Source organism: Plasmodium cynomolgi, chromosome 12 (assembly GCF_000321355.1).
Source record: "Plasmodium cynomolgi strain B DNA, chromosome 12, whole genome shotgun sequence".
In the NCBI taxonomy this organism is placed as follows: Eukaryota; Apicomplexa; class Aconoidasida; order Haemosporida; family Plasmodiidae; genus Plasmodium; species Plasmodium cynomolgi.
The window spans coordinates 2,887,368-2,901,868 of NC_020405.1; the positions used below are offsets into that span (position 1 = coordinate 2,887,368).

The 14,501-nt window shown below is 41.8% G+C and overlaps 2 protein-coding genes across 2 annotated transcripts; both read left to right on the plus strand.

Annotated features, from left to right (window-relative positions):
* Window positions 1–1,397: 1,397 nt before the first annotated feature.
* Window positions 1,398–4,748, plus strand: PCYB_127500 (hypothetical protein; the record flags this gene model as incomplete). Its single annotated transcript, XM_004224084.1, has 2 exons — window positions 1,398–3,485; window positions 3,597–4,748. The coding sequence occupies 2 exons, from the start codon at window positions 1,398–1,400 to the stop codon at window positions 4,746–4,748; spliced, it is 3,240 nt and encodes a 1,079-aa protein (XP_004224132.1).
* Window positions 4,749–7,197: 2,449 nt separating this feature from the next.
* Window positions 7,198–14,203, plus strand: PCYB_127510 (hypothetical protein; the record flags this gene model as incomplete). The annotated part of the gene is made up of 7 exons (XM_004224085.1): window positions 7,198–7,324; window positions 7,388–9,681; window positions 9,777–13,178; window positions 13,288–13,428; window positions 13,565–13,639; window positions 13,770–13,831; window positions 14,062–14,203. Exons 3-7 carry the CDS (start codon window positions 9,777–9,779, stop codon window positions 14,201–14,203), a joined length of 3,822 nt encoding a protein of 1,273 aa, XP_004224133.1. The 5' UTR covers window positions 7,198–7,324; window positions 7,388–9,681.
* Between the last annotated feature and the right edge of the window lie 298 nt (window positions 14,204–14,501).

Genomic DNA, 14,501 nt, shown 5'->3' on the forward strand with positions numbered 1-14,501 from the left:
CGTGAGGGATGTGTGAAAGAATAACTTGAAGAAATAAAAAAATAAAATAAAACGGCGATATGTCCTTTTGGCGGAAACGTGAGACGATACATGGAAAATTTCGCGCACGTATATTACCATCCCCTCTTTTGAATACATTACATTTATTTGCCTTCTATGGCAATTTGGCAAAAAATAGACAATTTTTGAATTTGGCGTTTTTTTTTTTTGTACTGCGTTTGTACATTATTATGTGAAAATTTTGTGTTTTGTGTTTGACCAAGCGTATAGGGTGCACATGCCAGGGCGCACGTTTGCATACGCGCAGAAGTGCATACGCCCAAGCATGTTCCATTCATACGGGCAAACGCACTCCTCCTTCGTGCATACGTTCTCGAGGAGCTACTTAACAACGTGTACATGCTCGCTTAGTTGCATGAAGCCATCTTTTGAAGTAAATTTATTATAAAGCAATATGCATCATCATTCGCCTTTTTTCTTTTTAATCAGCTGACTTGAAGCAATTTTTTTTTTAAACGAGAAATTGTCAATTGTTCGCACAATTTTTATGGTGGCGAATAATTGTAAGCGCGCTGCACAACTGCGTGGGTGTCTAAGAAGTCGGTTTTATGGCGTTTCATTATGCATATATTTATTTATATATACATTTATTTATATATATATTTATTTATATATATATATATTTATATATTTATTTATATATTTATTTACTTATTTACCTATTCATTCATTTCTTTATTTTTTAATCTGTCGCTATTGGCATACAACTTGGCACCCAAGCAGAACAATCGCGCGCTTCCCCTTTGGCACGTTCTTCAAAAGTGCACATTGCAAAGAGTGGCAAAATTATAACAAAAGCTGCTTTGTGGCAGTTTGTTCTGGAAAATTCCCCCACTCGTTTGGAAGCGCTCACTTGGGAGCATATTCACTCTCAGGTTTCATTTTTGCCCATTTTGACACAATTGACAATCTTACGTGTCACCCCATTTTGAAAAGAAAATTTTTAAGGAGCTCCCTCCACCCAGCATTTTTTTTAAACTTGTCAATACACACACGTGCACAATATTCACGCGTGCGCACTACACCTTGCGTCATTTGACTGCTTTTCGTTTTACGTTAAATGGTTCATTTTATGCATACACTTGGAATGTACTAATTTTTTTTTTTTTTTTCTCCACTGTTTACGTATTATTTAATTTTTTTTTTTTTTTAATTTTTAAATTGACGAGATATTGGTTATGTTCTCTTAAAAGGTTGAGTGAGTGTAAAGGGGTATCACATGCACACACATGAATGTATGCACTTATGTACAATATTAAGCGTGCGTATGTATGAGTAAACGCCTGCGACCAGGAACAGTTTTCCAAATTACCACATTTATATCCCCCCCGAACGAGATGGATGTGCTGAGAAGAGGCGACACGCTAAACCCGAGGGTTAAAAGGAGCAGGAGCATAATCCAAAGGGACGAAAGAAACCAGGAACACAGCAGTGGCAGCAACCATCAGCAACTCGTGATTTATGGGAATTCTTTCAAAAACAATTCGCTAGGGTACGCATGGAATGCATACTTTGATAAAAACAAAATAAAGAAGAATATTATGGTATGCTGTGATTTAAGTAAGATTTGCGAAGACATCTTGAAAGGAGTTGAGAACAACAGCTTGACTATTAAAACGTTTTCCTTTTTGCTCATTGGGGTGTGTAATATATACAAAAAGAAGGTGTATTTTATTGGTCAAGATTACGATTTTTTAAAAAGGAAGATCCTGTCCCTGTACAAAAATAAGGACAATGAATTGAACGACTTGATGGTAACTGGTAAGGATTCGAAGAGAAGAAAATTAGGAAAAGACAACGAAGATGATAATAACAAAAGTGGAAATAAAAAGAGGCTAAATAGAAATTCACTCAATATAAAGAGGGGTTCCATTGGCTTGAACGAATTAATCCCATCCGTAATTGACAATTTTACGGGAAGAAAATCTCGCTTTTCTTTGAATGCTGATGAGATAAGTATTGCCGGGACAGAGCACAGCAGTTACAATGACATGTTTAACGAGAACGAAATGAATAATCAGATGCTTCTGGAGATTTCCGGCCTGAACTACCTAAACTTTGACCACGAAAATGAAGACACGGAGAATGACAATGGTAATGGTATTAGCGATGTTAATAATAACTACATGGGTGGAAATAATGGAAGCACCAGCAATCGTAGTAGTGTTCACAGCAGTATGGGTCACTACCACGACATGGAGAAGGCATTAGAGGGTTCGTACATTTCTAGGAATAGCATCCCGATGAACAATTTTGATGGGCTGCATCTGAATAGGGCACTATCTGAATCGTTTCACAACCCTATGGATAATTTGAACTTGGAAAACTCTATATTGAACAATATGATCCCGAAGAACATGTTTTCTAATTTGGAAAACTCCATGAATGAGAGGGGCAGCATGATGGGTGAATTTAACGACTTGGAGTTTAACTCTGTGCATAGGAGTGACGGTTTGAGCTCTGTGAATCGATTCAACGATGGGATGGATAGAGGCGAGAATTCTGGTGTGAATCCTGATGGTAGTACAGAGAAGAGGAACCTCCAGAACGAGTTCTCCAACGTGGGAGGTGAACAAGGATTTCATCAGCACTTTGGAAACTTGAACGTACAGGGAAATGAAAACGGAAAGGGGGTGAACACAAATGATGGCAAACCATTGACTAATAACTTTAATGGGATGATGAGCACATCTAGGGATTTTCCAAACATGCCATACAACGTGTCTCCAGGAAACAACCATTTCATGGGAAGGTACCATAACATGAATAATGCATCTATGCATAACAGAAACGATTTGTACAATTTGAATCCGTTTATGAGCATGCATTCAATGAATAACAATAATATGGACGGTAGAAATAGTTATGCTCCTTACTCACAAAGGATTCCAAATCATAACACTTTTGGAGACTTAGATGTGATGAGTAACGTCATGGTGGGTAGCATGTTCACTCCCCAGAAGAAGAGAAATCTGTCCAAGAAGAATGCCTACTTGGGAGCCCTAAACTTTGAGTCGTATCAGAATTTTGATTATTTCCACCAGAAGGATGACGATGCTTTTATTAAAAAGTTGAACACGTTGCTTGGGTTGGATGACGATGAGAATGAGGGGAAAGGGGGCGAAGACGGGGAAGAAGGGGAAGAGGAGGATGACGTGCATTTAGCGCAAGGGGATAATGCAAATAGGGGAACTGCATCCGAGGGACAGACGGGGAACTCCAAAACGGGAGATAATGACAAATGTGGAAATGAGCAAATAGTTCTGAACGATGAGGGAGAGAAGGATAAGGAGGGAGGTTCTCTTCTGAATGGATCCACCAGTAATCAGCTGGTAGGGAAGAAAAGAAAACTAGAAAAACACATTATTGATAAAAATTATATGATAAAGGATACGGTGATGAAGGGGATGCTGAAAAACGAAAGTGTAGACTACAAGCATTTCCTAATCGACACAATAAATAACGAAATAAATGAGAAAATGCAGAAGGAGTATCCGTCCTTTCAACATTTCTTCCTGCACAGTAGCACCGATAAGGTAAGAACTGTGCAAAAGTTGGAAATAAATTTTGGGTACGAATCTCAAGATTGTGAGAAGAAGAAAAAAACTCTCGAAAATTATTTAACGTGCTCAGTGGGTAACAGGTCCTTTTTATATGAAAATAAAAACGTGTTTGATCATTTTAGTATGAAAAAATGTTTGGATAACATCGACGAGAGTATGGCATCTAACGAGAACGAGACGCTGTCGAACCACTTCCTATCATTTGACGGGGAACACGAAGTAGGGACCATGAAAAGTGACAACAATATGATGCATTTCGAGGAGGTGCGAGAGCAAATTGGTGGGATGCAATTTGACCTACCGAATGAGAACCACCCGAATGGGTACAAAAATCGGTTCAACATGGACCCGTCTCTATCCCAGCACGAGCAGATAGATCTAAATTTGAACGATTTGAATATTAACGATATGAGCATTAACGATATGAGTGTTAACGATATGAGTGTTAACGATATGAGTGTGAACGATATGAGTGTGAACGATATGAGTGTGAACGATATGAGTGTGAACGATATGAGTGTGAACGATTTGAATGCTAACGATTTGAATGCTACCGATTTGAATGCTAAGGACCTCCCTTTTAAGGACGACATGGGTTCTAGATTGCACCTGGGGGGTCAGATGTCCAAAAGTTTGGTGGCTTACGGAGAAAACGGTAGCGTGGAGAAAAATGACGAATTAGACATGAATGGGAATTTCCTAAATGACCGACTCAATTCTGAATTCACCCCCTCGTCGGCTTCCCCCCTCCTGGATTTGTCCATGAACTCCAATTTTAACTTTTCTGATGTTTTCACCAAGGACAATGAAAGCTCAGTGCTGGAAGATAACAGTGTGAAAGTGGATATAAATCTGAACCAGGACTTTGACTTAATTGCCAAGGAGTTGCTTGAGGTGTACAAGAATTTATCGACAAAAATTAACTACATCTTTTTTGATCTCATTACGAAGAATAGACAATCCAAGGATGAAGTAGCTGTTTTGTTTTACATCACATTGCACTTGGCAAATTTGGGGTACTTAAACATAGTGCAGAAGCCGATTCTTGCGGACCAGCTGGGTTCCTATGGGGAGAATTGCTCGAGGCCGATCCTCATTCAGTACATGGGTCAGAGGGACAACTGAGGTGACACAGACTATGGTTTATTTTGCACCGTTAAGGATGGGGTTTACCTTTTGAAGGAGAGGGGTGTTTCTTCCGGTGCGGAGTGTTTTTTTTTTTTTCCCCACTGAGGGAAGAAGCCCCACCTGTTTGGCCTTGCCTAGGTGCGCACAAACGAATAGGAGGTAACGCGCGTAGGGCAACTTTCGTCTTTCTGTGTGCACTCCCCTCTTTTGCATTTTTTGGCCTTTTAAACGTGCTGTCCATTTAGTCCTTTGGCCTTAACGCATTTTTACGCCATGCACGCACCTTGGCTACTTCCACAACTGTAAATTAACTTTTGAATAATCTTAAGGTGAGGTAATTTCTAAAAGTGCAGGCAGACGTGTCTGTACGGAGGAGGCTCAGCTGGCCAAGGGTGCGCGCCTAGAAGCACAAGGGGTGTAGGTGGTGTGCCTGCGTGAATTTCCCCTCCATTCGGGTATGGGATCCCAGCTAAGATATGATCTAAATAGAAAGAGGTGTGGGCGATGGGGTGCGTGAAGCTAGTGAATCAATTCGTTTGGCCATCCCCCCGGGGTAAAAATGCCACAGGAGATTCATCTTGCTATGTGTATGTTTACGTTTACGTTTACGTTTATATTTTTTTTTTTTTTGTTATCCGCTCGACTTGTGAAGTGCAGCGCCGGGGAATGTTCTTGTGTGTGGTAGCATCCCTTTGGAAATATTACAACCAAAAGGGGAGGAGCAAAAATGGTAATTTATTTTTTTTCTCCCCCCCTAAAATACTCGCTAGGTTAGCTAACACTATGAGGAATGAAGCATTCTGTTCGTTCATAAATGGTTATCCTTTTTTTTTTTTTTTCTTTCCGCAAAAATAACTAGTACGACGCGCGCTTTTAGTAGTGTGACATTAGGACACTCCGCCATGGTAGGTATATGTGCCATTACTTGCGGGGGGCATGTAAAGGTGTACATCTTTTTGCAAAGGGGGAATGTCTACTTTTTCAGAGACGTTTCGTTTGCCAATATTGGTGAAGGGGTTAGCACATTGGTCGGGCTCCTTTCTTAAGGTTCTTAACTTTTTTTAATTAAGCTGCGAGAGGGGGGTTTCCCTATTTGCATTTTCCCCTTTTTTTGCAGTGTGACGCATTTTCCCTTTTTTTTGTAGTGTGACGCATTTCCCCTTTTAATTTCCCCCGTTTTCACATTTTCAGTTTAATTTTTTTTTTTTTCCTTTTTTTTTTTTTTGCGTATGCTAGGCTTTTTAAATAAAAAAAAATAACAAAAATTGCGCAATGATTATTTTTTTTTTTTTTATTTTTTTGCGCATTTTTTGTATGCCTCATTTGCATTTTTTTTCCATTTTAAAAAAATGCATTTATAATTAATCTGAGGAACAAGTCCAGATAATTTTTCAAGCATCAGACTGAATGGACGAGAAATGCGCACGTGTTGGTGAATCTGCGCGCATACGTACGTGTATGAAGAAAAGCATTTTCTCTACATCCGTACGTGCATGAGGAAAAACATTCGCGCTACATTCGCGCTACATTCGTATGTGCGTGCTTTTATGTGTGTACGGCTGGAACAAACCTACTTGACTCCCTTTTTAAAAAAGGAGGGGGGAAGCAGAGTTTAGCCGCTTCTGTTTGGCCGTCCCTATTTGTAAATCCTCACTTTTTTACCTCATCAAAATTTGTGAGATCATCCTTGTCCGCCCCTTTTTTATTTTTTGGCGTAATCGACGGAGAAAGTGGACCATAAACGGTTCAGCAGGAGAAAAGGAAAAAGACCACTCTGAAGAGGTGGGTGTGTGGTCCCATGAGCGTAGTCGCAAATGTATAAGTGGCTCGAAAAAAAAGATAAATAAATATTTTCCATTTGGGGAGGAAAGGAGAATACGCCCCATTTGTTTATTAGTATTTGCCTCTCCGGATTAGCCCCCCGTTGGTATGAGCCATTGTTGGTATGAGCCTTTGTTGGTATGAGCTTTTCTTGGTATGAGCTTTTCTTGGCTGTAAGCTTTGACGAAGCGCGAGGGGTGCTGGCAACCAATCGTTGGTAAGTTAAGCGGCATCGCAAGGAGCTGCTCCAGGTGCATTAAACACACGCGAAGAGGTAGCTACCCCAGTACGAGGAAGGTCAAAAAAATAAAAATAAATAATAAATAAATAATAAATAATATAAAATAAAACAAAGTAACAATTTTAGCCGACCAGGCGCAGTTTAACACTCCATTTTGAAGCAGAACCTTCTCTACACGGAACAGAGCCAAAGGTTGCGTGTCTTATGCGTAAGAAGGGAGAGGTTAAGGGGTGACGAGTAGTCCATCCGTTTAGCGAGGTACCTACGTTCGTCACATCATAGTGAAGCTGTAATTCGCACATATCTGTTAAGTGTTACTACCTTCCCCTCACCCCGATGAAATGAAAAAAATGAATATGTGTCATTCCCTACAAAGAGTGAACAATGAGTGACGATGACTTTTTCCAAGATAAAGGCAGCAACTCGTTACAGTACATCAAATGCAAGACCAGCACAAAAATTGATGACATTTTGAAGAGGCGAAGAAATAAGTTAATCAACGGAGGGAACGGTGAGCAAAGCAGAGAGGGGAGTCCGAATGACAAGTCTTCCCCAAAATATGACCCAACTGCAGGAAAACAAAAGGAACACCACAGTGAAGGGAGCAGACATGGAAATGATGAAAGGTATCCAAAATGGGGAGAAAAAAGTGACAGTGATGACCGGAGGAGCAGTTACCAACTGGAGGAAGTGAATAAATATTTAACAAAGCATAGTCATGTAAATCTCCTGGATGATGAAGGAGAGTTCAAGTTGGGAAGGAATTACACACAACATAGATACAGCCTAGGGATGAAAAGTTTCGCAAAGGATTCTATTAAGGATATTTATTCCTACGATGAGAAATTAAAAAAGGGGAACATTAAAAGTTGCATTAATTTATCAACCTTTGATGATACAAAAAGGAACCAATTAGGAGCGTCCAAATCGTTGGACCATATAAGCCAACATGGAAGGGAAAAGAGTAGCAGTCTATACTATCAGCATAATGGAGAGGAAAACGTAAGTTATGGAGAGGACACCATGGGGGGTAATTTAAAGAGCATATATAAGACTCCTAGTACAGAGGTCCTTTTGAGAGAGATAAGAAGCAAAGGGGATGAGGAGGGTAGCATTCTTCAGGAGGGTGAAGTTATCGGGGGGGAATATCATAATGGTTATGATGAAAATAGGGAAGAAATTTTTGCTAACTTGAATAAGATTTACCCGAATGAAGTAGATTTAAATAAAACCCCAAGTAAAAGCTTCTCGAGGAGCTATTTCGAGTACTTAAAATTCGAAACAGCTGGGAAAATGAATATGAGCGAATTGGAGACTCCCGCAAATTTGAAGGATGAAAAAGAGGAAGAAAGTACGAACACCCCATTTATTACGTATTATTTGGCTGGGAAGACAAGCAAAAATGGGCTTGAGCAGGAGGGAAATCAAGACTCTCCATGTGATGATGAAAAAGGTGGAGTTGTCCCCCCTGGGATGGAGGTTGAAAAGAGTAGTAGCGGTTATTTGCCACCAAAGGAAGGGCAAAACATACTTGAAGAATTAACTTTGAAAGGGGAAAAGGACAAAAAAGGGGATAACAATTTTATTACGGAGGAGGGAGTCGGTGTTGCTTCCCATTTGAGTAGATTTAAAAGTATGGTCTCTAACCAAGGGGATGACGCTCACTGTAGAAGCAGCTACAAAGGGGGGGGCGAGAGTGGGACCCTACTCAAGCTTGCCGGCTCGCAGAAGTACAACTTTGTAAAAACTGAAGCGGAATATAGTGACATGTTGAGAGAAAAAAGTGGTCAGCAGGAAGTTCGAAAAGGTAGCGCAACCACTACTGGAAGGATTGCAGAGAGTAGCAATGTAAATTTTTTGGGAAAAATGGTCTCTAACAATAACGTAAGTTTTAATGATAACATTTTTTGGTCAAACCAATTTCACATAATGAATACGAAATCGTTTCGGGACAACCTGTTCGTGGACTCCAAGCAGTGCGACAGGGAGAGCACCGTGCCGCTACAGATGATGAAGCATAGAAGTGACGTGTTACCCCCAGGGTGTGAGTTGAGAAAAAGTCTGACTTTAAGAGACATGCCGTTAGCTAATTCAATAGCGGAGAAACCAAGAGTCCATGAGCTCTCCTCTGGGGTGGACGCCTTGCACAGGGGAGACCACAATTATGCCATCCCATGGAATGACAAAGTAGAGACCCATGATGACAGATCCTTTGGTGTAAGCAAGAACCATTTGGTGGTTAACTCCATGATGGTGCAGAGGTCTCAAACGGGAATTAACCAACTAGACGAGTTTGCAATCCATCGGAGTGCCAGTTTTGGGGATAGAAAAAAAGTCACGGACTTGGTAAGTAAGTTGGATAAGGACCCCCCCACAGATGTGTATGTCCGTGAATACAGCAAAGGATGTGATAACCCTCCGTTTCGTTTTAATTCTTTAAAAAGGAGCACTGTAAAGGTAGCCAGTCTTGAGGAAGACAAACGTAGCAGGTGGGGCAAAAGTGAGCATAGCAGAAACGCTGGTGATGATTCCACAGAGGTGAATAACAATATCAGTTACAATATCGAAAGGAGCTATAACAATATGAACGAGCTGGATGCGGAGGAGGGAAGACTAACCAGGAGAAGCGATCCTTCCAACCAGAAAAACGGAATCGTTTTCACCAAATTGAGGAATCTGAACAAACATGGTGATGATGGGAGTAGTACTCTTCAAAACACACACAAGTACTCAATCGAAGGAAGAGAAAAAAAATATTTCTCAAATAGTTTTGAAAATGTGTATCTGAGGAGTAGTCATTATAACGATGAGGGGGAGAGAATGTCAAATTATGCGAGTGAGGTTAGGAAAAAAAAAACATCACCGTAGATATTGGGGGAGTGAATAAACATACGTGTGATGGTGTCGGATTTTTGGAGACAAACAACGCACATGAATTGCAGCCCTTCTTTGAGAAAGCACACATGGGGAATAGTGAAAAGGGGACTATAATGTACAGAAATGTGGCCAGTAATAACCCTAATGGAGTTATACTACCCACTGATGGAATGACAAATGTACAGGTGGATGAGCGCAATGGAATAAGATTTTATAGTGGTCCCTTGGTGGGGAGAGAATTAGTTCCTGTGAGTAATAAAAGCAGTGTGAACAAGTTAAGCGAGACAGCCGATTTCGGGGGGAAAGAAAGCAGTGACTTGTCTGAATCGAGAAACAACGACAACACGGTTAGGATTATATCTAGCGAGGGTTACGTTTCTGACAGGAGGAGGGAAGTCATCGACGGGCGTAACTTGAGGCAGTACTGGTTCGATTACATCAATAGCAGCTTTGGTAGCGTCAATGCGAATGAAATAAAGGGGTTGATATTTGGTAGTTCACAGGGGCGCACCGATAGTAGCACAGCCAATAAGCAGATGGGACCCACATCAAATCAGACGCAACACTCTACGTGTGCAGTGCCAGGGGACATCTCCAACAATCGCATTAGTGAAGACATACTGGCAGAACTCATCCGGGAAAAGATAAAGGACAGCATAAATGACGTAGTTGAGAGGTTACTGAGTCAGAAAAAGAGTCCCGATTTAGTAAGAAAGGATCTTCTGAACGAAGTTGAAAAGGAGCCAAATTTGAGTCATGCATTAGAGGGGTACTACAACGGGGGGAAAGACAGTGGACTGTGCTGCAGTGGCGGTGTGAAGTGTGATGAGGGGGAAGCAGACGAGGATGTCGAACCAGTTGAAGGGGTCGAAAGGGAGATGAGAGAAAAAAAAAATCTTGTTTGTAACAACGGAGTGACTAGAATCACTGGGGAAGCACTAAGGGGGGAAGTCGATCAGGAAAAGGGCAGCACGAAGGTAGAACGTTGCTCGGAAGAACAACGAGGAGAGGGACATTCACCACAGGGAAGTCAACGCCTGGGAAGAGAATCGAACAAAGAAACAGTCCAGCTGGATGAAGAAGACATGCTAGAAATTGAGAAGCTGAATAACCATCTCAAATTAAACAAAATAAAAAAATCAGTAAATCTGCAAAAAGAAGACAAAGAAAAGAATCATGTGAAATGGAAAAATCTCCTTTACAATTGTATAGATATTATTTACTTGTTGACGAATGAAAATAATGCAAAAAATAAAAAAATGAATTCCTTGTTAGGAGAAATAAACAAGCTGAACGATTATGAGAAGAAGATAGAGCATCTGAATGAAGAGAATGAAAAACTGAAAATACAAATTTTGCAAAAGAACGAACTTGTGAAAAAAAAAGACATCAAAGAAAGGACAAACTTAAATTTGAAAATCTCCGAACAAGGAAAAAAAATTGCCAATTATGAGAAGGACATTAACATATATAAAAATAAAGTCAACAAACTGAATCACAAAATAAGTAACAAGGAGAGCGAACTGGATAAGTTGAAAAAGAAGTACCATCTCGTTTTGGATGAAATTGAAAAGTGCAAACAGGATGCTACCGCTACTTTGAAGCAGGTACTGAACAAAAAACACACCACCCTGGTCGATAAGCAGTGTCAAGACATTTCGAAATATTACGAGGTTGAGATGTGCATGCTTAACAAACAAGTTAGAAATTTGAAGGACCTCCTTAAAAGTGAGACCAAGGAGAAAATCATGCTCAGCAAGAAGCTAAGCGAGTGCTCCGAGGGGAGCGTTCGGGGTGGGCTCCCCGGCGAGCAGTCCAAGGGGCAGTTCAGTGGGCAGTTCAGTGGGCAGTCCAAGGGGCAGTCCAAGGGGCAGTTCAATGGGCAGTCCAAGGGGCAGTCCAATTGGCACTCCAACGGGCACCCCAACGCTGATTCGTGTGCCCATTCGGGTGCACACTCCAACGATGATGAGGATGGGGAGGAAAGCCACAGAAAGGCCGCCCCCCAAAAGGGTAACTCAACCCAGGAAGAAACGCGCGAACAAACGAATGAAGGCACGTACAAAAAAATGTGCCAAAACTTATTCAACGAAATGAATGAAATAAAAAAAAATTTTGACAATCAGAAAATTTTGTATGACCAAAAAATTGAGCAACTCGAACAAAAGCAGGAGCTGCAAAATATTAAAAATAAATTGGACGCATCCGAAAAAATTGTAGAAGTGTACCAAAATATTTTTCGCGAAAATGTGAATTATATAAAAAATGATAACTTGCAAAAACGGGATTTCAGTCAACCCATGGGTGAGATGCATCCCCAAGGGGACGGGCAGAGTTACAGCCATTTGCAAAGCGGTGAGAAGGATAATTTGACCAAAAAGTTGGATGTCGTTAGCTTGGCTCGACACTCTAATGGGGGGAGCAGCTACGACGACCTTGGCAAATGCCCCGTTGCATTGTCTAGGAAGGATAACCCTAATACTCAGATGAATGCCACATTCACGTCTTGTAATATACCCGGGGCGTCTGCAGAATTCACCATGAGCAGGCTCCAAATGGGAAGTGAGTCAGGGGGTGGCCACCTGCTGCCGCCCGGGGTTAATAGTGCAGCTTGGGGAAGCGTTCCCTCGGGGAGCGGCATTGGTGTGGTTAGCGGCATTGGTGTGGTTAGCGGCAATGGTATGGTTAGCGGCAATGGTGTGGTTAGCGGCAATGGTATGGTTGGCGGCATCGGTATGGCTAGCGGCAATGGTATGGTTGGCGGCATCGGTATGGCTAGCGGCATCGGTATGGCTAGCGGCATCGGTATGGCTAGCGGCAATGACATGGCTGGCAGCATTGGCATGGTTAGCGGCATCGGTTCGGTGAGTGGTCTTGGCTTGGCGAGCGGCCTAGGGTCAGTCGGTCCGCGCAACCAGAACGAGACCACGCAGCACAACTACCTGAACGAGTTTGTAAAGATGTACCTAGAAAACAACCCCATCAGTGAATCAAACAAAAACAACGGGTTCAAAATTAGCGACCTCACAAAATGGAATCAAAGATGTACAGAAAATGTGCTCAACAATGAACACAAAATTAATCACCTACATGACAGCTTAATGAAATTTGAAAAGACAGAATTGGTCAACATATTCATAAGCATATGTAGTGAATTAAAAAGTGACAATATTTTTTTCGTGATCGAGTTTGTAAAATTTTTGTCCTTCATAGTGTATGAACAGTTCCCGTTATTCACGTCCTTCTTTTACAACGTCGCCTCGATCATTTCAATAAATTCTACCAAATTTGATGAATACATAAATGTGATCAAGAAATGGAAGAGCCACTACGTGAATGGGCAGAAATATTATCTCTTCCGGAGAAGTGTGCTTTTCATTTTTCAAGCAGATTTGAAAGACGTCAGAAGGAGCGACATCGACAGGGCTTGCTTGAACCTTGTCAGAAGTTTATACCAGAAGAATATGGAGATGTCCAAATATTCGAATGTACGGCAAGCCGGCTCGCACAGCGCACCGCTGTTGCGTCTACCCTACACCGCTTCTGCACCGCCCTACACCGCTTCTGCACCGCTACTGCACCGCTTCCCCCCCGCAGGACTCCTTCGAAAAGGCCGAATACATAATCAACAAGCATTCGAAGGAAATCATCAGCAAAGTCATTAAGACGTACATGAACCTCTACAGCATTGACAAAATCAGCAACATCATCCCGCACATGAATTCAATAAACTCAAAGGTGCGCGAGGGGAAATCCCATACCGTCGCGTACACTCGTGAGAGCTTATTGCATTTGGGTAGACAAACCAATTTTCGTCTTTGTCCCCACACATGTACACACGTTACAATTTTCCTTACCCCTCCCCCCTTTGCAGCTCAAAACGCAGTCCTACTTTGTCAGGTCCATATCGTCCTGCTTGAATTTGAGCAAAACGGATAATTTTCAGGAGGTTCGACGGGTGGCACGGTGTATACTGGAGTGAAGATGGCCTTCCTCCTCCGCCGCTTCTCCTTTTTTCCGCCTCTCCACATTACTGCTTAACCTCTTTGCCGCCTTCCCACTTCCTCCCCCCCCAACAGATCGAGCGGAAAATAAAAGAACTGGCGGCAACCAAGGGGATTAACGAAAAGATAAAGAACAGGTAGCCACTCAAGGGGTTCGAAATGTTGGGCCCGCTCACCACGCTCACCACGCTCAACACGTTGGGAGCTCCCAAAAGGAGAGACACTTGAACGTGCATATTATGTGCATGAGGGACGCCCACAAAATATGGCAACATGAATGGGGGAGGTGTCCCCTGACGTGCCGTGTCTCTCTCTCCTTGGTCTACCTACTCATTAAATTCACCCCCAATTGGGACTCCCCGTGCAGAATAAACGTAGACGAAATAGACGAATATTTGGCGGCGTACACAATTATGGGCACGCTGAAGAAGTACTTGAACGTTACCCTCACCCAGGACCTGTTGCCCTCCATCTCAAAGATGATCCAGAAGAACAGGTCATCTCAGTGAGGGATGCGTGGTGAACCCCCCCATATTTCACCTTTGCGCCACGTCCCATTTGATCATTTTTTTGTTACACCTTTTGGCTTTGTCCCTCCCTTTTTAAGTTTATTTTTTTGTTTCGACGTGCTATATGTGTCATGTGCGTTATATGTGTCCCCGTTTGGCGAGTTTATCTTAATTCTCTTTATTCATTCTTACGCATCATCCTTCGTTTGGCGTCCTCCACGTGTGACCGCTCATTTTTTTTTTTGTTCAGTCTCTCAAATAAAAGTGAAGTGTTATTATGAATTATTTATATCATTAT